The following is a 22,252-nucleotide window of genomic DNA, read 5'->3' as shown; positions in this document are numbered from 1 at the left end:
AGAATCCACTTCAACTCCGCCATCACCGATCTTGATCGTTCCCGTTGACGGGTGCACCGGCGCATGTGTTCGAATGCCGCCGCTACAGCTGCCATGACGGTGGCGGCACAAAGAACAGCGACTTCCTGCGGGGTCGGACTGAACCCCTCTTCCGTCCCTCACCCCCACCACGTGGGTAGGCATGGCATGGAAGAAGAATCTCTTCCAAAGTCTTCGATCCAAGACATTTAGGAGAGCACTTGCAGATGCTCTATGGTGTAAAAGAGGGCACATATTCGGAATCATCTTTCCAGCTGCCCTCTTTAGAAAGGCCTCGTGGTCTTGGGGCGCATGAGGTGTCGTCTAGGCGTTGCCGGTCTCTCACCGCGCTTGATGTACTGAGTGTCTTTGATGTCCATCAAATCTGTTGCCCAACAAATGATGTAAAAGGCGCCTGTTGACAAGGACCCCACGTCATTGCTCCCCTGGTCCAGACCCTCCACCCAGCTCCCTGCCCCGCCCCGGCCGTTCTGGCAGCTGCGAATCCCGCTCGTCATCCGGAGCCTGGTGTTGCCTGTAAAGAGATCAACGACGTAATTTTTTCTGTTTCCTCTTGCGAAGCCTCTAGGCACCAGAATTCGACCTTCTCCTGGCTTCGCAACACCATAGCGCAGCAATACCGTGCCGAGTACAAGATACTGACAGCTCTTCCGACTCTCCATCGTGCATCCTACCCTCCAAATCTCCACTTTTCTCTATTTTCCTCAACATTTTTCTGCCGAAAAGGCCGCGAGTAGTGGTGAAGTCGAAAGGAAACAGAAGTCTGAAACTATGGTCATGGGACTCGTCTCCGGGCGCCGAAGGGCAACCTCTAATGCTAGTGTGAGTCGCATGCGATTCCACTTTGTCAAGAGCCTATTTTGAGCAGATGCATCATGTAGACGGCGAGCCAGTTGAAGTTCATCACCGGCGCACCGACAGCATCACCAAGGGAGGCAAGAGACTGGACATCCGGGATCATATATGACCATATTTGTTGCTAACATGCCGCTTCTTCGTAGGCAGCCGAGGATCCTCTGTCGACGGATCAGACCCTATCGAAGATGATACCCTCGTAGTCGAGCCCGATCAGGGCAACGGTCTGTCACCCACTCCAGGGCTATCCGGTCATATACGCCTACTGACACCGGTATCCAGTCCTTTCCCCACATCATATCCCAGTTGAGACCTGGTGCCGATCTGAGTAGAGTCGTTCTGCCTACCTTCATCTTGGAGCCCCGTTCCATGCTGGAAAGGATCACAAAGTACGCTTGCCTCCGCTACTCAAAGGAACAGAGAGGAGGACTGAAGCTGACAACCGCTATAGCTTTATGTGCCATCCCGAAATGCTGCTGCCGATTCCTCAGATTGACGATCCGGTCGAAAGATTTTTAGGCGTCGTCAAATTCTACCTGAGCGGCTGGCACATTCGCCCTCCGTGAGTCCCTTCTGATATCTAACCAGTCATGCCTGTTTACTAACCCGCCTGTTTAGTGGTGTCAAGAAGCCTTTGAATCCCATTCTGGGCGAGATTTTCTCGTGCTACTGGGACTTCCCCGACAACACCAGAGCGTACTACATTTCCGAACAAACCTCTCACCATCCTCCAAAGTCGAGCTACTTTTATATGGTACCTGGTCACCACATTCGGGTGGATGGGACGCTAAAACCCAGGAGCAAATTCCTGGGTAACTCCGCCGCTAGCATGATGGAAGGCATTGCTATCTTGACCCTCCAAAATCGCGGCAAGGATCCTACCAAGGGAGAAAGATAGTAAGCATATGCACCCTATGTTCCGGCACTGCTGCAGCTTCGCACAATGCACTAACACAATTCGACTATTTAGCATCCTCACCCAGCCGAACATGTACGCAAGAGGTATTCTCTTTGGTAAAATGAAATATGAGCTGGGAGATCACAGTTATGTGAGATGTCCAGAGACCGGCCTTGTTGCCGACATTGAGTTCAAAACCAAGGGCTGGGTCAGCGGCACGTATAATGCCATTGGTGGAACGGTGAAAAATGAGGAAACGGGCGAGGTGCTCTATGAGCTTTCAGGACTGTGGAGCGAAGAGATGTTTCTCAGAAACGTCAAGGTACGTGATTTTGAGCGCCGCTATGATGCACAATGCTAAAATCCTATAGACTGGCCACAAGGAGATGTTCTTCAACGCCACGAAGTCAAAGCATAGTCCCCCTCTGAGCCGACCGCTTGAGGAACAAGAAGAACGAGAATCTCAAAGGTTGTGGGCTAAGACTGCCCAAGCAGTCAAAGAACGTAACCATGAGCTGGCAACCGACGAAAAGACGAAAATCGAGGAGACCCAGCGCGAAGAGGCTGCTTTGAGAGCAAATGAGGGTGTCGAATGGCACCCCAGACTGTTTAGGAGAGTTAGAGGCGGTCCTGGCGGATCCGAGGAAGGCGAGGAAGATCTCGAGTGGATTATCAATGCTCAAATGTTTGACGCCATCGTCGGTCAATTTGAGGGCACAAGCTAACAACTGTGTACAGAGACGGAAAGACACCAGAGAAGCAGGCAGCTCAGATCATGGCCATCTATCCAATCATCCCAGGCCAAAAATGTGAGAAAAGGATCGTGATACCACCAAGAGCATCATTTTCTGAGCCACGCCCTCAGACAGCCCACAGCAATGACAGCAATCTCATCAATCTCAACAATGACGGACCATCAGCCGATGACAGCAGAGCACCGGCCCTGACCCCGACCCTACCAACCAAGATTTCGGAAGATTCTATGTCCACGAAAGCAAGCAGTGTTTCATTGGAACAAACTCAAGGGGAGAAGCCTCCCTTGGACCCCAACCATCGCAGTACAGCAGAGATTCAGACAATGTTGGCTGCAACAGGCGACAAGGCTAAGGCCGGGCCGCTAATTGACTTCCACGACGACATGAAGAAGGCCTTGCCTGCGAATCCCAAGCGAGCCGACACAGAAGACTCACAAGATGACGTCTTTGTTGACGCCCAGGGGTAAAACACTCGGCATCATCATGGGCGTTTTTAAACTGTAGTTTTTTTCTTTCAAGTCTATAGCATCATGGTCTGGTGGGCATAAGCATACATCATAACAAAAGGAGGATTGGAAATGGTTTTACCAGGTCAATGTCAAAGTGGAGATTGGTGAGTGTAGGCTCTAATCATTTTTCCTTGGTCGATCAACAGTAGACAATGATACCTGGTGGAAACAAAGGAAGGAAAGGAGGGAGGCGCTTTTGGCATTTTGATTCTGGCACATGGGCTCTACCCCGGCCATTCATTCAGTGTGGGGGACATTTTTGTTTTGTTATTTCTGGTTTGGGATCAACTCCTGGGAAATGCAAATCATGAACATTCAGAACTCGTGTGTCTTGTGTGATGTGTGGTTGCCCCTGAGCCGCCTCTGGGTCACTGCGTCAGCCTTTTCCTTCCTGCTAGTGGCACAGTTTATTTCACACTTCATGAGGAATATAGTCTATAACGTAGCTAAGGGTTAGGAAGTTTACGTTGTGTATTAGTCGTCCATGGTGTCCTTGGTCAAGTCATTCCTTCCCTCAACTCGAGAAAGCCACCATTAGTAACACGCTTAGATACCTACCGCACTTTCCTGGGTTTTGCTTTCAATTCTCCGGCGCCCTTGACCAACCTTGATTTCAATCTTCTTCTCGCCCTCGCTGCCATCAAGGACAGACCAGCCATCCTGTCATTAAAGAAGCCGTCCAATCTGAATCCTTCGCGCCTCAAGAGTTTTCTTGCCAGTTGGCTTCACCCCGCTTTTCTACGAACCCGTACTGGGGAGAGGATTTGCTGACCGTCGGGACAGCATCAACATGGAAAGACATCCGCTGCCGGGGACCCAACCGTTCGGATTGAGAGCCCCTTGGCGGAGCCAGGGGACGTAGGAACCCGAAAAGTGAGAACCATGGTACCACTCAGGAGTATTCAAGACCCGTCGTCCTGCTTGTCATCCCTTACTGCGGCTTCGTTCAGCCTTGATACCGGTTGATTTGAGGCGCAAGGCGGCATGTCGTTATCATGCCGTTCACTAACAAGATAGGTACCAAACCGGATCTGGAGCCGCCCATGATCGACCGTTCACCATCCGTTTTGGTTCATCGCGAGATCGAATCAGGAGGCCCTTGCCAGGTAAGTGGTCTCATTTGGGGAGAGATTTTCCCATTGTTCGGATGTAGCATCCGCAATTCTTCAACGTCGCAATGCCTTGGATCACTGCGGGCCATTCTCGCACGAAAGGACTGCTCTTCACCACAGACTCGCAGAATACGGTGGTCACCTATAATGCTACCGCAGCCATGTTCGGAGACAGGTTGGTTCTCTTGTCACTGACGGACAGAAGCCGGCTGGCTCATTCCCTTTCCCGGGGCTGCGGAACCGGACCGAAAGTAATACACGACACACCCAATTTGTCCTGCAACAATAAGCCCCAGGATACCACGCAAACCGGACAGTCTTTCCAGTCCTAGATGGCGACAGGTAGCCTCACGAGGCAGCAGCAACAAATGTCCGCGACGAGTAGTGTTCTCGGCCCAACTCTCCACACGTTTGCCTCCCTCCCCACCTGTCAAAGCGTGGGCGCACCCCTTTGTAATACAACACCACGCCATATGGGCTCCGTGTTCACGGACAGGATCGTGAGAACTGGAGTCTCTTGCTGATCATTCGAAACATTCGCCGGGTGGGTTTTTGAACTTGCCTTGCGCAATTTTATCGTTGATCAATCTACGATCTGGCGAGTTACATCCTGGCTCACATGCTTTTCACATGGAGCCCTTTTCGTCGGTCTCAGATGATGAACCCTCTTCTCAACAGGAGTGCCTGCCCCTGCTTGGGGTTTTTCTCTCGGCGTCCACAAGGCCAGTGTCGTCGGACCATGAGCCGAACATCGTTAGGGTAGCTTACCTACCCCATGCCGCAATATCGGCCGTTGACCCTAAGCTAGCGAGCAGCAGCAGTGCCCGTTCTCGGATCCGGAAAGATTGCGGGGCGAAGGGCGTTGGACGGCGTGCTTCATCGCGACGGGGCGCTAGGAGAGGGTTTTCTTTTTGCTTTTTTTTCCGCGCTCGAGGGAACAAGCTTTCTGCTGATGGGGCAGGTGAGGTCGGGTCTGGGAGGCAGGGCATTAACAGGACAAAATGCTAGAGAAGACGAAGTTGACGATAATGATACAGCACGATAGCAAACTCGCCAAGTCTGCGGGTAAATGTTATCAAGAAGCCGCACATTCTGGTGGTTTTCATCAAACACGAAGTACGTAATACATCAATCGAAAAGAGGCACGGAATCTGCTACCGGTAGCGTGTGTCCGTCCACCAGCGAGCGACTCCACCGATGGGACATCTAGGCGCCGAGAACACACTTCACTGGCTTAACCTTCCCGGCTACAGGACTCACCAACCGATGAATCTCGGGGTCAAGGTTTCGCTGGATTATCGCGACGACGGTACAGGGGCCACACGTGTTTTTTGCGTCCGTAGTGTCGTCGCGCTCGGTTTTGCTTCTTTCCCCTTTGATATCTGTCACTTTTTAGCCTCATCGTTGGGAGCAGCAGCGCTCAGACTTTTCATTTTGGTGATATTCATCACAGGGGTCTGTTTTAAGAGAGCGATTGCCTTTTGGAACGGTTGTTGCTTTTTATCCGGGGTTTTTTTTTTTTGGTTTTTTTTTTTTGCTTTTTGTTGGGAGTTGAGTGTGTTGCTGAAGAATGCCAATGTTGTATTGCATGTTGAACTTGCTAAACTGAAGAGGGAGTTTGATGTACCCCTTGCAGAATACATATGCGATAACACCGCGAGGCATATCATACATGGTCGGCTGATCGGCTCTTCTTTTCGGGGTGATGGGGAGGAAGGGGGTTGGGGTTGTTGATCACTGCTGGGCTGTGTAATGGAGGGTTGTGGTGATGATGTTGTTGTCGGTTGCAACGACACATCTTGAGAGTTGGGATGAAGGTGAGACTTCCTGGGCAGACTTGCTACAGAGGGCGAAACAGAACCGATGGAGGGTGTGCAACACTACACCAAGCCACCCGCCACGAGCCACCGAACATCACGTTGTAGTAAAGTGACGACGATGGTGTTTATCTCGAGCAAAGGTTCGAAACACGGTGGAAACCTACCCGGCAGTAGAGGCATACCGAGCGAATGTCTCTGCCGAAACTGGGAAACGAAGGACATCAGCATACATACAGTAGATGCAACGGTGACGGAGACATGCATCGTTACTGCAGCGGAAACGAGCCCGGGAGAAGACGCAAAAAGCTACACGAAACAAAAGTGAAGCTTGAGAACCCTACCCGGCTAAGTATCATGATCAACATCAAACTGCAGACTTACCCTCCGGGGACAAGAAGGAGGAAACAGGCGCGGCATTCCGGGGAAGCGATACATTACCAAGATCTTTTGAAGAGCCTCCTGGCATGATGATGTCTGTGTGTTTGTTCTGCTCTCCCTTCCAGTCTGTGTGTCGGAGTTTGTTCCAGTCTGTGCGCAAAAGATTGTTCTTCTTCAGGCTATATTCATCTGGGAATACGACTGTGATGAATGGGGTTGTCACTTGCATGGGTGAGTTAGAATATCTCCGAGAGTTTTCTGTCGTTGATACTTATCTTTGGCGGCGAATGAGTTGCGGTGGTCTCGTTAATGATGAATTTCGGGAGCGTTTCTATGTCGTATAGATGAGATGGTGTGAGGAGTCTGAAAAAAAATAGGGGAATTCAACTGTGATGTATTGGGGTTTATTATGATTTAACGCTGTTTAAGTTGACTGATCGAAGAGGTCTTAGGATGACTTGAGATTGATCAACCTACCTCATGGTCAACAAGTCCCCATCATCCCATAGCCAAACCTAAACACCATACATACCAGCAGTTCGCTTGGGAAAACCCACCCGGATTTCTATAGTTCCCTCTCAGGCGTCTGACCTATATTAACCCAACCAAACTTTCTCTCTTTTCCCTTACCGTAATCGCCTCCACTGACAAGACACTACCAAATGCAACTACCAAACCTGCAATGCGAGTGTTCCTGTCGGTTCCTGCATCAGCTCCAACTGCAAGTTTTCAATAGAAAAAAAAAACCCACCACCACCGTCCCATCGTCTCACCGTATGTAGTGCTGAGTTGAAGTGCCATGCATCACCCATGCCGTCGTAACCGTCACTGTCGTTGGTGTTTTTGTTTTCAGGGGTCTCAACGCAACCCAAGCTCCCACGCACTGTAACCAAACACTGTGTCGTATGAACCATGCAAAAAAGAAAAAAAAAAGACTTCTGTGCCCTCATATGGTTCATGATGACAAGCGCACCAACGGTCTGTTTGACGTTTATTGTCCCCAAGACATAAACCGGACGATCGGAATTACACCACCTTCATTCACCGCGGAGGACTATCATCACCTCACCACCGTTGAGCAAAATGCAACAGTGGGAATCGTGATAAGATATGGCTTGAGCCGATGATAGTGGCGTTTTTTTGGAACCTGTGAAAAATAATAAAAAAAGAGAATGTCGCGAGTGGCTTGCTGCTGCTGTTAGCTGACCTTCCTAATGAGGTAGGTGAACCAATGAGTCGGACTCTCCTCGGCCCCTCCCCTCCACCTGTCACCACCAACAAGAATCGCATTTTTCCCCTCAAAAAAGTTGACCGAGCCACGGTCATTGTCAGCGACCCACCAAAGGCGCATCAAAATTCTTGGGGTCGGGGAGGACAGCGGGGTTTGCTCTGAACAAGTTAGCTGCCGTCCAGCCCTGGCTCTTGGTCTTTGAACAAGTTGAATTCTAGAACCTCACCTAGAAAATGATGGCACTTATCCACACCCAGATTCGTCAAGGTGCATCGCCTTACATCGGGGGCGCAGGCGTGGTGTGGCTAGCTGTGAGGGGCTTGCGAGGAGGAAAACAATATTTTGACATTTAGACCGAGGTTTGGGGGAGCACATGTTGTGATGAGAATATTGTGGACGGTGAATGTGAAGATTGCCCAGAGTTTGGCCTCGGGGACCAAGAATCAACAATATGCAGGCAGCTGCTTTGGAGGTGGCTGTATGAATGAGAGGGAATTATTGCTCGGTCAAGGAGGCTCGGGGAGGGCGTGAGAGCATGAGGGCGTCAAATTCAGGAGGCGGGCTAAAAACCGCCTGTCGATGAGTCCGGCCCGCCCTGGCCCGTTCGGAATGGCCTCGTATGTTGAAGGTGACTGATTTTTGGGGGTTTGGTTGGGTGCGCAACTGCCGTTTTCCAATCGCCACAGACTTGTGGTTCTGGTGCTGAGGATCACGAGTGGTTCGTACCATAATATGCAGGCACCGCCTTGTCTTCACTGCTCGGTAGTTGGTCCTCGCCGTCAACCTAAACGGCCAGGTCTGCTAGCGAAAGTATGAAGTGCATCTTTGACTTTCATGCCGATTTGTATCGCCCAACAACGGTGTTTGCTTCATTTGGACAAGGCATTTTTGGCCTCACGAAGCCCACAAATTAGGTACCGAGCGGTTGGGACCTGACTGCACTATGTATGTTGGATGTCAGAAAGGTCTTGGAGATATGCCGTCTTGTAACATCCAGCAGCCTTTGCCGGGCCGATGGCCACGCTCCCACGGTAACCTTTTCATAGTGTGACATCAGCTTTGGGGTGAAACGAACAGAAGTTGTTGTGAAACTGATGACGAGAGTGATAATCGGCGTCGTGGTAAGGTAGGTAGTCTCAAAAAATGAAAACGTGGTTTCGTTCGGCTGGTATTGTACGCGCCGTGGCTCAAGTCCCATGACTTCTGAGCTTTCAGGGCGACCTGTGGGGAACCGGGGAAGGGCCATGCTGGCGGGACGGCAAATCCTGTGATGATTGGGACAGTTCTGCTGGGTGGTCTCTGTGACAGAGGCGGGCAGAACCGGCCTATGGGAGGATGTTGCCCTCCGTGTATGTGGTCCATGATCTGGCTGAATAGCCGACAACGTCATTTTTAAGTTTGGTGCTTGTTGGCCGTTGAACCTGACGAACACACGATGATAATGTCTTGAGAAGGCTTGGCTGGGTTGTTGGCGTCAACGGTCGCCTGCGATTGAGGGTTGGCCATGCCCTGCACGAATGTTGGAATTGCCCTGATCTATCCTCGAGTCTAGACTTCCTAAGCACTATCGAGTGCCCTTTTATCGCCTCGAAGGAACAGACATAATTTCGGGAGAATGCAATGCTGGGGTTGAGGGCTGTGTGAAGACGGGACTTCAGGACACACCTGGGGAAGCGAGTAAATCAGCCAATCCCATTTGCGTACAGGTTAGGAAATGGTGGTGTGGACTACCCGCAACGGACCACACCCTCTCGTGCGGACATGATGCGATTCCAGCCCAACAAAAAATGCAAGTAAGATCTGCGAAATGCTGAGACGGAAACCAGTCGGTGGGATTTCTGGACATAATGTGGCCTATGAAATGCGCTCTCTGCCGTCTTGTCAGCCGTTTACCAGCTTCGTCGTTATTGGGGTCCTGGGGACAGAAAACCGGGTCATCATCTTGAGGATAAAACAAGAAGAGCTCCTGAATGGTGCAATCGCCAAGTTCTTCAGGCCAGTCAAGAAGTTGAATACTGTAGATTTCTGCCCGGCAGGCATAGCCGAACTGTCTGAGCGCAATAGCGACTGCCCGGATTGGTCAAGAGTGATCTTTTTTGAAATTTCACAGTGTGCATGAATCCAGACGCACCCTGTTCTTCCAATGCCCTACAACACTTTCTCAGCCAAGACGCGATGGTTATGGACGTCTCGTGGCAGTCCAGGTTCAGCGGCGACTTTCTCTCCGCTGGGGAGGGTTCACGATGAAAAAAGCAACTCTCCCGGCTAACGGATCATCAACCAAAGTTGCTTCTGTCCCGATGTCAGAATTGCAACAGTCCGGCACGTCTGGGTTTGGTTGTATAGCTGATGCTGACGGTGCCTGAATTTCACTCTGTTGTTAATCAAAAGCCGCATAATGAAATTACACTGAAGCTATTCTCAGAAAATGCAGTATTGAGAGGGTTTGGAACAATGGAAGCGAAGGTCTTGAGCATTCTTGGCTGTCGAACGGTGGTGCGTGTCGCTTCCAGCCGCCCATGGCACCTGCATGAACGACGATTTCGTGCAGAACAAGCCAACACGAGGTCCGTTAGGGCTTCACCGACGGCTGTCACGGTGAAGACCTTTTGCAGAAGTGAGGATGTTTCCGCCTCCCGCGAGAATAAAAAGATGCGGCGCAGTCCCCGTATGTACAACATGAGACGGGATCGTGGCGTAAATGTGGTTGGTAGATTTGTAGAAACCAACTCCCGTCCTCTACAAAGACTGACTGTAAGCACCGAACTCTTTATATGCCGGCTGTCGGTACGGAATGGGGCGTCTGCGACTGCCCAGTCCCTGGGGCCATCACGACTGATGCGGATTGGGTACACAGAATGCGCAGCCTCTGGCTTCCTGAGCGCGTCAGTGGCACAATGAAGGGACTTTTTGGACCTTGGGTGGATCGGAGAGGTCCGATACGTTGCTCACCGCGGGGAAGGATCGATTCACTCCACCCGGCCACCGACAGTAAAACGGCGAGGATGGAGCTGTTTCTCACACGCCCAATCCGCAATATATTTCGCTCCACACCCTGATCTCAAGATATGCAGTTGGCAGTTTTGACAGAGAAAGCCAAGCGTTGAAGTGCGAGACTTGGCTGGGAGATGATTGAGACATCTCGAGTTTGTTCAACCTGACTTTCAGCCCCCGCAACGGTCGTGGGCTTCAGTCATCGGCGCTGGCAGTCAACGGCCTCCTCGGCCGAATCTGAGGTCATCAGCCACTGAGGCAGCGATCGTACAGCGAGGTGTCATGGTTATCATGTATTATATGTCCGTCTTCGGCTCATACTGCACTCGTCTCTCAATTAGTTCTTTTCTCTGGCCTCTTTTACCACAACACGTATTCCGTTGTCCCGTCTCTATTCATGGAGAGCTCTTCCCACATGCTTAATTGGGCAACTGTGGGAAGCGGAATGGAAGAGGGAGTGGAGATCGACCCCTGCCATCAGCCCCTGTCCAGAATGCGGGTCGGCTGGGTATCCAGGCAGCCAGGGACATGGCTATGGCTTGACTTCGAAGCAGCCGGTCCTTTCTGCACGCCCATACGCCCAGGCTTTTGCCCCCCCTGGCTAATACACTAATCCACACCCTCCCCCTCTCGGCCCCTCCATCGCAACTGGACCCTCCTCCCCCGGTCATCCACGAGAAACCCTCGTCCTCCCCCAATGAGAGGCCGTGCTTTCGGATGCCACTTCGGGGCAGATGCACCTTTTGGACGGAGCGGCAGGGCGATGACCCTCGATCAGCTTCATGGAACAACGCCCCGCTAGTCCACGGCGGCCAACCTGGCCGAGGTCACCCTCTCGTGTGGACTTCCAGACTCTTGCTGCGTCTCGATGCTACCCAAGACCCAGGCGCACATCTCGACACCGGGAGACCAGGAGAACTGCTCGTCCCCCAATATACATATGTCCCACACCCCGACGCGACCCGGCCAGTCACCTTGCTCTCTGGTGACTTTCTCTTCTCTTTTCCCCTTCTTTTGCCCACCCCAACGAACAATCCTTTTTCCCCAGTTCAGACCACGTTGGGCCCTTACAATCTTGCCGTGGTACTTCCTTGCGCCACGTTCCACCTTGATCTGTTTTACCGAGACCGACGTCCTCGTACCGCCATATAGCAACCGAACCGAAACATTTAGGACTGGATTCCGAGCTCGAATGGATTCTTAGATCTGCATCCGCACGCCCATATCACCATAGCTTCCACCGGACTCACGTGGCCGAATAGTCGACTGGAGGATTCGACTTGTGCTGGAATCGAAACTAGGAATCCCAGTCTGGAGGTTGAACGATCGACACCTCATATCATCCCGGCCATCTGGATCGGGGGATATTGACTGAAAGTGGGTGGATTGGATTGTGGAATACACGTGGAGTACCGACAACGTCGGTCATTCAGAGAGACGCCAAGATGTCGAACGGAACAGAGGTTGAATGTCCAAAGCCATTCTTGAACGTCGCGGGTTTTGATAATGGCGGCTGTAAGTCACGGCTTTGTCCTCGGTGGACTTGCTGACGTTGCTAATCTCGTGCCTGTGCAGTTATTGAGGGCAGAGTGTGCCAACCATACTTTGACGCAACGTGCTGCTTACCGTGCCCCATGACACAATGGGCCTACCCAGACACCTTCGAGACGATGAGTGAAGCGGCCAACTGGGTGTCGGTCGTGAGCACAGTTGGCTGCGTCTTCCTCCTGCTCTCTTGGGCTGTGCTGCCGGTTGAAAAGACTTTCCGGCATTATCTCAGTATCTCCTTGACCACGGCAGTGGTGTTTATGAATGTAGGTCGGCCGCTGTTGCAAGCTGATTTTGGGTCAATATGCTGATGACCTTGATAGCTTGGGTTCGTTATCCCTCTGGCAGCCCAGCCCGAACAATGTTTCGACGCAATTACACCCAACTCGATGAAGACGAGCTCAGTCTGCGCGGCATCCGGCATGTTTATTATCCTGGGAGGATGGGCAGGTGTACTTTGGGTCTTCTTGCGCGCGCTCTCCCTGCACCTTCAGATTTGCTGGCAGCTTGTTGTGGGACGCAACTTTATGTGGTTTGCTCAGGTTGTCGGCTGGGGCCTCCCTGGTGCGGGCGTTGTTCTCGCCTTCCTCTTGAGCGGTGTGTCGTTCCGATTCGGACAGACCTGCCATATCAACCACAAGAACAGTCTTGCCGATCTCTGGATCCCGCTTCTGGTCTTCTCCGGCCTGACAATTATCATTCAGTTCGCGACATTCGGCTACTGCATCAAGGTTTACCTCGCATCGTTGGCCGATAACAGCGCTTCGACCGAGGGCTCCAACATGCCATCCTACACCAACAGCATCCGGACCATGACTCCCAAGCAGGCCTATCGTCGCGTACGCCGCGTGATTGCGCTGCAGTGGAGAGGTATCGCTATCGTCTTGATCATCATCGCCGATGTCATTTTCTTTTCCGTCGTTTTCGTTTTCCAAGACAACACTGTCGAGGCTGTCAAGAATGACAGCACCATTGCTCGTCCTTGGGCTCTCTGCTTGCTTGATAACGGTGGGGATAAGGAGCCCTGCCTGGAGCTTGCAAGTGCCCTGGTGGTCAATATGCCAACTGTTGGCGCTGTTCTTTTCCTTCTCGGGGTAAATTTCCTAACCACCCTGTTTGTCGCACGAGGGTCACACTTTTACTAATACGGGTTTGTTCTTTAGATGAACGGCATTTGGCTTTGTCTCCTCCTCGGCCGCTGGTCCATGATTACGGGCTGGCGTGATTTGTTGATCTCTTCCCCTAGCCGGAGCAAGAGAGAGTTTGTTTCAGTCGATGCGCGGCTCGACGACCTGAAGAAAGATACACGTTCGTACGAGATGCTATCCCGGGACGATTCCGGGAAGGTCATGGAACAATCAGTAACACCCTCCGTAGTGACTCCGATCTCCCCCACGCTGGCCAGATCAGGAATGGGGAGCCCTACCATGCACAGCCATAACCAAGACCCCGAGAGCGGCCGTCGCACGCCCGACTTTTTCGGTCAAACGCAGAGATATCACACGCCAGCGAGATCATTCTCCTCGCCACGCCCACCACAACAACCGCAACAAGCGACGGTGACTTGGGATCCCACAGAGACATATGCTCGGGGACAATCACCAGGGGTCTATTCCCAAGACGGCAACCCAAACAACTATGTCAACCCACTGGGCATGAACAGGTTATGAGGATGATGACGAACGCAACGCCAAAAAAAACCAATCATAAAAATATATTCTTGACCTTACTTAATACTCAAAAACTAAAGAGGAGGGGAGGGTTGGGAAATGAAGGATACCCGGGTTCAATTCACTACACATATTTAGCACAATCCTTATTGCGGACATATACGCGTGCCAGAACCGCCATTTTTGCATCAATTATTGTACAATACATCACGACATCTGAACTTGAGGATATCGCCATCATCATCATTATCAGAACCTCGTGCTATCACGTAGACAGAACTGGAATTGTGCTACGCTGTTTCTTGAAAAGCAACGCTCCTATCATGGAAAGGTAATGCTGTTTGCGGGGAAATCCTGGAAAGAGGGTGCGCCAAGAATGCCAAAACGGCTGCTTGCGCTTTGAGCTGCTGCAGCCCTGTCAGCTGTGGGCCTGGTGGGTGGGCGCCGGTGCGGGCAACTCCCGCCTGGTTGAAAGTGGCTGCTGGACAGGGAAAACCTGCCGTGTCGAGAGACCCTGCAGCTTGTGAATGGACCATCCAGCTCCCCTCCACGATCGTCGCTTGTGTCGTGGCCTCCTCCCCTCGAGAGGCCAGCGACAGCCTTCCCGGTTCTCGCTCAGCGCGGGCCTCGCCTTCAGAAACAGCTTCCCCCTTTTCTCTGATCTTGCTTCGTTCCGATTCTGGCGACGAACCTGACTTGTGTGCTGAGATTCCCAACTCCCAGGGCATCCGCGTCGGCTGCTTATAAACTTGGTCCAACAGCCGCACTCTACATTGTTTTGGTTGTTTTGCCTTGTTTGGGATATTATGGCGTATTCAAACATCACAAGAGGCTGATATTCGACTAATACCATTGGGCAACAAGACATTCAACTCGGCACTTACCGCGCTGTATATGCATACCTACGGTCCCTCCCCCATCCGAGCGGCGGCGCAGACGCAGACACGTAGAATTTACACCATTGACTTCTTTGGATCAATTGCTTACACAGCTTACTCACCTCACTCCAACCACCCAACCAAATCACGACAGCTACCAACAACAACAACAACAACAACGGCCACTTCAAAGCCCTCCCTTCTTCCCCTTCCACTGATTCCGCCTCCAAACCAACGCCGAATCCTCATGTCCCGACCGCCACCAATGTTTCTCACACTATTATCCATCCTCATCCTGGGGACATACTTCTTCCACCTCTGGCGCGCCGAAGCCGCCCTCGCCATCCCCTGGACACCCTCCCCCGACGCCCGTCTGTTCAGCCAACGACCCCTCCCCGCACCCATCGAAGCTTCGTTCTTGTCTTCTTCTACCACCACCGCCTCAAAAGAAACCGAGTCCCAACCACTATCAAACTATGCCCTCCCCCTCAAAACCCAAGGCCGCAACATTGTCGACCAAAACGGCAAGCGATTCAAGCTGTCGAGCGTGAACTGGTACGGCGCCTCGGATGAGTTGTTCATCCCCGGCGGGCTGGACATTCAACACCGCAAAGCAATAGCAAAAACAATCAAAAGGCTGGGGTTCAATTCTGTCCGGATGCCCTACAGCGACGAGATGGTTGTCAAGAACCCGACTATTTTGCCGCACCTGCTGGCTAAGAATCCGGACTTGATGGAAAAGAGGGCGCTGGACGTGTTTGTGGCTTGTGTGGAGGCGCTGACGGAAGAGGGGATCGCGGTGATTGTGAATGATCACATTACGACTGCGACTTGGTGCTGCGGGGCGGATCCTTGCGATGCCAGCTGGAGCAATGATTGGTTGCCGGGGGTGGTTTGCAAGGTGAGGCAGACGGAGGAGGATTGGATTCGGAACTGGGAGACGGTGATGGGGAGGTTGGCGGGGAATGAGCTGGTGATTGGGGCGGATCTGAGGAATGAGGTTAGGGGGGTTTGGGGGACTATGCCTTGGGATCGGTGGGCTAGTGCGGCGGAAAAGGCGGGGAACAGACTGCTGAAAATGAAGAAGGAGTGGTTGATTATTGTTGGGGGAACGGAGAGCGGGAATGATTTGAGGGGGGCGAGGACTAGGCCGGTGAGGTTGGAGGTGGAGGATAGGGTGGTGTATTCGGCGCATGTGTATTCTTGGAGCGGGTGGGGGAGCCTTGAAGGGAGGTACTCCAAGAGAACGTACCCGAGTTTTGTTGCGTCTATGAGGAGCAATTGGGGGTATTTGGTCGAGGGGGACGTGGCGCCGGTGTGGATTGGGGAGTTTGGGGCGCCGAGTGAGCCCGGGAGGGGGGATGCGAATTATTGGGAGAACTTGATGAGGTATCTGAAGAGTATTGATGCCGATTTTGGGTACTGGGCGATCAACCCGAGGAAGCCAAAAGACGATGAGAAGGAGACGTATTGCCTTGTAGAGGATGACTGGGTGACGCCGGTACTGGATTACAGGATGAAGGATATGACGGAGTTGATGAGGATTGGGCATGAGTAGAGAAGTTGGAATTCCTACATAAGCATTGGGTTAGGAGTTGGGGGGAAGGTATAAAATTGGTTGTAAGCGCTTTGTATATGTGTATTGGCGTTGAAGCGGATTTGACTTGGCATGGGGTGTTTGCTTTGAGTTTCTGGAGATGTGGTTGATACCATTGGCAGCGTTAGATTGGTTATATAGAGGCGCGTTATGGATGCTTATGTGATGGGATTTTTATCAAACTGCTTGTGTCTCTGTTTGAGGGTGTAGAGCATCACAGTGTGTGTTTGTGTCCATCAAGGTATGGATAGCTGGCCCGCAGTGACGTATCTCTAGTTAGTAGCTCCCTAGCTGCAACGCTTATCGATAGCGTTACTGGCACTGACCTCCCACGCTCCCCCTCCCGCCTGCGAGCCGCCGATCCAGAGCTCCTGCAACGATCAAACATACCTATTGCGCTTACCACAGTTTTTGAGCTTTCTGACTTTTCTCTCTCTGGCCGTATTGGAGTCTCCTTCAGCTATGTCCACGCACCAACCCCGATGTTCTCATCTTCTTCCAAGGACATGATGAACGCCGCCGAAGGAACCGAGCAACCAACAGAGGCGGGGTACGAGGAAGTCTACGTCCACCCGGTGTGCCATGTCCAGACTCCGGAGAACAGGGTGAGCCTCGAAGCTCGGATTGATCACCAGCTCGAATATATTTGCTGATGGGCATTTAGTTTGGACCTGGTATCCGTGAGAGTTTCACGGCCCATGTGGACATGCTCAACACGGCGGCTGTCGGGGACGATTTCGATTTCGACGAAGACGACGCAGACAGCGCGGACGATGATTACCCCGATGACGAGGACGAATACGAGTCGGATAATGCCAATCCCCCCGGCACCGGTTGGTTGCCTTCGGTGATCGGGATGTCTGCGAACGAGTTGATGAGCATGATGGGCCCGGTCCAGGCCTTGGGGCTGGGGCTGGCGGACGCAAATGAGGCAGGAACAACGTCAAATACGCCTTCGTTTCCTCACTGCTCTAGCGGGCGGTGTAATTTGACGGCCCTGTCACAGCGATACAACCTCTACTTTGCAGCCTATCAAGACAAGATATACGTGTATCAGCCGCAGCGAGCACCACGAATTCTACCGCCGCCATGTCTGATTCTTCACCCGGCCACCACAAAGCTCGCGGCTTTGTATCCCGGAGAGCTCGACAGGAGGTTTTCTCACCAAATCAATAACATGATTGTAGGGAATCTGGGGAACCTGGAGATCGTCCTGTTTGCGTGCGACGACGGCGACATTGGAGCCTACTATACACACACGTTGGTGCACTGGATCAAGACGTACCCCAAGCAGGACGGGGCTGGGCCTTTTTCTCGATCTACCCCAAAACCCAGGATGTTCTTTCACGAGAACGTTACCCTTTCGGCGTGGGGTCTAGCTATTCATCAGCAGTCTCGCCTGATTGCGGTTGGATCCAACAGACACGAGGTCACTGTGTTTGCGTTTGCTCTCCCTCGTCAGGACCAGGAGGATGACGCTTTTGAGCTCGACGAGTCGCCCGAGTTGTGGACGGGACAAACCGCCTTGCAGCTTCAGAAGCATTTCCAATCGAGGACGAGGACGTGGAAGATTACTTTGCCGCTTGGCATCAGTGGCCACAACATACCCAGCGTGTCTTTTCTTGACGACGAGCATGGCAATGCGGACAAGATAGCCGCTATTGACATTTGGGGGGTGGTGTGGCTACTTGACATTTGGAAAATTGGAACCGGGCCAGTTGTCATACCAGCCACCTCGGAAGCACACAGGTACCTTCGGGGATGGTGTGTCATGATTCTTCCTGGCAGTGCCTTCAAACCGACAAAAAGTGCCCGCGAAACATTGGGAGTGACTGCAAAGGAGATTCTCCAGCCCAAAGCCAATGTTCTGGACATCACGTGTGGGCTGTACTACGTCAAGGACCTTGCCGTCAATGTGGGCGACATGATCAGAAACAGGCCTTACGCCAACTCTACCGTTTACGAAAAGCTGCATAATCTAGCTGCCGGCGGTTGTCCAGCTCCTTCTGAAGAGGGCAGCTCATCTTTGTCGAGTGAATGGGAAAGCGTGAGCGGGGACTCGGACTCGGATAACGACGACAGCCTCATTCCGAGCATGGCACTCAACCCTCCTATGGGCAATGCGGCGTCGACCACGCGTTGGGGGGCTCTTAACAGGTCGGTAAACTCGAGGTCCTCGGCGATCAAAGATTTATTCGACGAGGTTCAGCTACGCCGAGAAATCGTCCCGATGTCGGGAGAGACTCCGGACCCGGGGAAACCACCGCTGACACACCAATCGGTGTCCAGGATTTGCAACGACAGGCAAAAGAGGGCGGAACTGGCACGGGTGGACGATTTCGGGGTGCTTCCAAAGAACTATTCTCTGCTGCGCACCTCGGCGGCGGATCTCGAACTTGTTCCCTTTGACAGGACATTGGCGCGGCCGGTGTTCAGGCACGTTTTGACGTTCCTGGCGCCGGGGCTGGGCCAGCCAGTACATGATTTCAGCCAGATACGCTCGGAGCGCATTCACATGATGCTCCATGTGCCAGAGTTGTTCCTGGTGGTGCTTGGGTCTGAAGTGGGAAGGGTCGCGCTCGTGACGCTGACGAAGTCAGGCAAGGTGGTGGATGGGGTGCCGCTGCGGAGGGGGTTCAGGGTTGATTGCGTACTCCCTCGCAAGGCGGAGGAGAAGAAGAAGGTCAGGCCGTCGTGCGGGCTGGTGGGGATTGCGATTTCGCCTGAGCCGGTGCCGGGTCCGAGGGTGAAGGGGCAGCTTGAGCTGTGCCCGGCTGGGATGGTGAGGAGGGGGCCGGTGGTGTACCGGTTGATTTTGCATTATGCGGATCACACGATTTTGATGTATGATTTGATGAGGGGGGATCCGAAGGAGGAGTTGATGATTTTTTAGGGTTAGGGTGGGGGGGGAGGGAGAAGAGGAAGATGGGGGGGTTAAAAGCGTTGCGTACATACTGGGAGGGGGGGGGGAGGGGGGACACGAAGAGTTTTTTTTTTTTTTGATACCCGTCATTTATGAGATATGAGATTGAGATTTTTTACTGTTGGCATTTTATGTGTGTATCATAAATGGTGTGTTCGTCAGGCCATTTCAAGAGGTTGGATTTTTGGGTTGTGAGACTGTCTGCCTCGTTAGGAGAGTCGGAAGATGATGGTCACTAGATGGATGACAGTGAGTTGACTGGATTTAGGGGATGGGGGTTTAATTCAGGGGTGGGCTCACGTGGGAGCGTTTGCTTTACTTGTAGAGGCTGTGAAATTGTTGCAACAAAACGTTCATAATGAAAGAGTGTGCCACATGCAGTTTCTGCAACAGTCGCACTTGCCGTTCTTGTCAAACTTGACCTGTGTACGTGTGTGTGTGTGTGTGTGGTTTGAGATGAGATCCAAAAGGGAAGGAGTTGCCAGGGTGTGTGTAAGTCGCGGTTGCCCGTTATATGTTGGATGGTCTGTGCATTCTATCCAACATGCGAAATTGCGAATTGGGTTGGTCGGTCGGTCGTTGCTTCCTTTTTCCCGTTTTTTTGTTTCATCATTCATTGCTCATGTTCGACACTGGGAAAAGGACAAGTTGGGATGATGAGATGAGAGGATAGGTTGATGACGAGTTTGACATTTGTTTGAGGGTACATGTCCACCGACTTTTGAGGGGCTTGGCATTATCAATCACTCGTCGACATTCTCGACCCCCTTTTCTTCATTCGTTACGGGAGTACGAATTTTTTTAATTTTTTTTATTTTCCCTTCCGTTCGAGGGCACAGGGGGACATTCATTTCTTTGTGACACTTCAAAGAACACCCGCCCGCCCGCTCGCCCGCGCCTGTGTGTTTTGATTGTTGTTACAAAAATGCGCAACCCGGCCACATCGGGGTACGCCCCTGTGTCGACCACCGACCACGACAGCAACAACAACAACAACAACAACAACGACAACAACAATGTCTACGCAATGGACGATCTAGCTGGCAAACCACTCCCTCCCACACCCCGAAACTTTGACCCCCGCGCGTTCAGGATCTACAGGAGGGATGTAGTCACCTTCTCATTGTCGTTTCTGGTGTCGTTGCCGTTGGTGCTGCTGGTGGCGTTGTTTACGGGGGATGGCTCCCTGTTTGGGTATCACTCCTCGCCTTCGCCCTCCCCATCAGCCACGAAACCAAACGGTAAGTTTATTGTTCCTGGGGCTGGTGGTGGGGGGTGCGAACCGACTAGTACTGTGCCTCAGTACTTTAATACTGAGGACGGGAAATGGGCTGGGCCAACTGCTACTGGCAAGCCGGGTTTTTTGGCCCAGACGAAGGAGTGGGGCGTGGAAGATGGGAAGACGTGGGTTCCGAACGAGCCGTTGCAGACGCAGGTGCCGGTGCGGGGTGGGGATGGGAGTGAGAAGGGGGGGAGTATCTTTGGGGAGATGGGGTTTTTGACGCCGTATAGACCGGCTAAGGGGTTTGGGGTCGAGGAGTGGCCTTTGCCGGAGGGGGCGGACATTGTGCAGGTTCAGATGGTGTCTAGGCATGGGAGTCGGTACCCGACTGTTGGGAGCAATGTTGATGGGTTGGGGAGGAGGATCGGGGAGGCAAAGCAGAAGGGGGGGTTCAAGACGAGTGGTGATCTAGGGTTTTTGAATGAGTGGAGGTATGAGTTGGGGCAGGAGATACTGGTGCCGAAGGGGAGGCAGGAGTTGTATGATTCGGGGGTTTTGCATGCGTACATGTATGGGAAGCTGTATAATCCTAACAGCAAGATTATTGTGCGGACGACGACGCAGGACAGGATGTTGAAGTCGGCCGAGAATTTTATGGCGGGGTTCTTCGGGTTGGGGTGGACGAGTAATGCGACGATTGAGGTTATCATTGAGGATGCTGGGTACAATAATAGTCTGGCTGGGTATTTGAACTGCCCGAATGGGAACAAGGTGAATGGGGGGTCCAAGGCGCAGGAGAAGTGGATTGGGGTTTACTTGCAGAATGGTGAGTTTGAACCAAAAGGGATGGGTGAAGGGAGTTTGCTAACGAGAAATAGCAACGGAGAGGCTGGCGAAGTTGGTTGAAGGGTACGAGTGGACGGTTGAGGATACATACGCTGCGCAGACAATGTGTCCATATGAGACTGTGAGTTTTTGACTTGGTGATGAGGATGTGTACGGCTGACATGAGGATAGGTGGCATACGGCTTCAGCAAGTTCTGCGAGTTGTTTACATATGAAGAGTGGCTTCATTTCGGGTACTCGATCGATCTCAACTTTTACGGAAACGATGGATTTGGATCGCCGGTTGGAGTAGGTCTTCATCACACGCTACCCTCTCTTGATCTTTACTAATGACGTGTAACAGAGAGCGATCGGCCTTGGTTACCAGCAAGAAGTCGTTGCCCGCCTCCAGAACCGCACCCTAGGGTACTCAGGCTCCCAGATCAACGTCACCCTCGACAACAACACCGGCACATTTCCCCTGAACCAGTCTCTCTACTTTGACTTTTCCCACGACACCAACATCATCAGCATCCTGGCTGCCTTTGGCCTAACGCAGTTCGGGGACACACTCGACCCGCTCAAGTACCCAGGTCAGCATAACTTTACCGTGTCGGACATGACGCCGTTTGGTGCCAGGCTCGACATCGAGATTATCAAAACTCAAAAACCGGTTCTGGCGAATCGGGAGGTGGATGAGACAGGGAAAGAGACGGAGTATGTCCATTTTGTGCTAAACCAAAGGACGGTGCATTTGGGGTGGAGCTTGGAGGAGTGCGATGGGGCGAGGAAGGATGGGTGGTGTGAGTTGGGGGCATTTTTGAAGGCGCAGGAGAGGATGGCGAAGATGGCGAGATACGAGGAGGCTTGCCATGGGGAGTTGAGCGGGGAGAATTGGGAGTATGGGAGGGTGGTGGATGGGGTGCCTGTTTAGGGTGGGGATATGGGTTGTATATTTCTTTTTAAGTGTGTGTCATTTGTTATAGAGGGAAAGGGGG

General features: G+C 52.4%; 6 protein-coding genes across 6 annotated transcripts; 5 read left to right on the top strand and 1 right to left on the bottom strand.

Moving 5' to 3' along the window:
- The first annotated feature begins 497 nt into the window (after positions 1–497).
- On the top strand, positions 498–5,255 carry OSH6_3 (Oxysterol-binding protein OBPa). Its single transcript, XM_062883202.1, has 8 exons — positions 498–859; positions 1,041–1,118; positions 1,177–1,283; positions 1,346–1,456; positions 1,513–1,791; positions 1,865–2,114; positions 2,164–2,477; positions 2,531–5,255. Exons 3-8 carry the CDS (start codon positions 1,264–1,266, stop codon positions 3,012–3,014), a joined length of 1,458 nt encoding a protein of 485 aa, XP_062747540.1. The 5' UTR covers positions 498–859; positions 1,041–1,118; positions 1,177–1,263; the 3' UTR covers positions 3,015–5,255.
- A 1,245-nt stretch (positions 5,256–6,500) lies between these two features.
- Positions 6,501–9,994, bottom strand: QC762_0029280 (uncharacterized protein; the record flags this gene model as incomplete). The annotated part of the gene is made up of 4 exons (XM_062883201.1): positions 6,501–7,755; positions 7,824–9,262; positions 9,491–9,664; positions 9,868–9,994. 3 exons carry the CDS (start codon positions 9,992–9,994, stop codon positions 9,252–9,254), a joined length of 312 nt encoding a protein of 103 aa, XP_062747539.1. The 3' UTR covers positions 6,501–7,755; positions 7,824–9,251.
- Positions 9,995–10,499: 505 nt separating this feature from the next.
- QC762_102860 (uncharacterized protein) lies at positions 10,500–14,017 on the top strand. The gene is made up of 5 exons (XM_062884672.1): positions 10,500–12,106; positions 12,167–12,405; positions 12,463–13,233; positions 13,303–13,447; positions 13,517–14,017. Exons 1-5 carry the CDS (start codon positions 12,037–12,039, stop codon positions 13,807–13,809), a joined length of 1,518 nt encoding a protein of 505 aa, XP_062747538.1. The 5' UTR covers positions 10,500–12,036; the 3' UTR covers positions 13,810–14,017.
- Positions 14,018–14,934: 917 nt separating this feature from the next.
- Positions 14,935–16,245, top strand: QC762_102850 (uncharacterized protein; the record flags this gene model as incomplete). The annotated part of the gene is made up of 1 exon (XM_062884671.1): positions 14,935–16,245. One exon carries the CDS (start codon positions 14,935–14,937, stop codon positions 16,243–16,245), a length of 1,311 nt encoding a protein of 436 aa, XP_062747537.1.
- A 376-nt stretch (positions 16,246–16,621) lies between these two features.
- QC762_102840 (uncharacterized protein) lies at positions 16,622–19,189 on the top strand. Its single transcript, XM_062884670.1, has 2 exons — positions 16,622–16,889; positions 16,949–19,189. Exons 1-2 carry the CDS (start codon positions 16,767–16,769, stop codon positions 19,175–19,177), a joined length of 2,352 nt encoding a protein of 783 aa, XP_062747536.1. The 5' UTR covers positions 16,622–16,766; the 3' UTR covers positions 19,178–19,189.
- Positions 19,190–19,765: 576 nt separating this feature from the next.
- On the top strand, positions 19,766–22,188 carry QC762_102830 (uncharacterized protein; the record flags this gene model as incomplete). Its single annotated transcript, XM_062884669.1, has 4 exons — positions 19,766–21,255; positions 21,308–21,396; positions 21,447–21,563; positions 21,619–22,188. Exons 1-4 carry the CDS (start codon positions 20,133–20,135, stop codon positions 22,186–22,188), a joined length of 1,899 nt encoding a protein of 632 aa, XP_062747535.1. The 5' UTR covers positions 19,766–20,132.
- Positions 22,189–22,252: the final 64 nt, after the last annotated feature.

The sequence above is a fragment of the Podospora pseudocomata genome, assembly GCF_035222375.1.
Source record: "Podospora pseudocomata strain CBS 415.72m chromosome 1 map unlocalized CBS415.72m_1.2, whole genome shotgun sequence".
NCBI classification, from domain to species: domain Eukaryota; kingdom Fungi; phylum Ascomycota; class Sordariomycetes; order Sordariales; family Podosporaceae; genus Podospora; species Podospora pseudocomata.
This window is presented reverse-complemented; position numbering and strand designations above follow the sequence as displayed.

Bases quoted from the DNA above. Each gene is read 5' to 3' on its own strand.
- OSH6_3 (XM_062883202.1), top strand. From the start codon at position 1,264: ATGCTGGAAAGGATCACAAA. The intron at 1,792-1,864 runs GTAAGCATATGC...TCGACTATTTAG, and splicing joins CCTACCAAGGGAGAAAGATA to CATCCTCACCCAGCCGAACA. The intron at 2,478-2,530 runs GTTTGACGCCAT...AACTGTGTACAG, and splicing joins TGGATTATCAATGCTCAAAT to AGACGGAAAGACACCAGAGA.
- QC762_102840 (XM_062884670.1), top strand. From the start codon at position 16,767: ATGTTCTCATCTTCTTCCAAGGACATGATGAACGCCGCCGAAGGAACC. The intron at 16,890-16,948 runs GTGAGCCTCGAA...ATGGGCATTTAG, and splicing joins TCCAGACTCCGGAGAACAGG to TTTGGACCTGGTATCCGTGA.
- QC762_102860 (XM_062884672.1), top strand. From the start codon at position 12,037: ATGTCGAACGGAACAGAGGTTGAATGTCCAAAGCCATTCTTGAACGTC. The intron at 12,107-12,166 runs GTAAGTCACGGC...GTGCCTGTGCAG, and splicing joins GGGTTTTGATAATGGCGGCT to TTATTGAGGGCAGAGTGTGC. The intron at 13,448-13,516 runs GTTCGTACGAGA...CACCCTCCGTAG, and splicing joins CGACCTGAAGAAAGATACAC to TGACTCCGATCTCCCCCACG.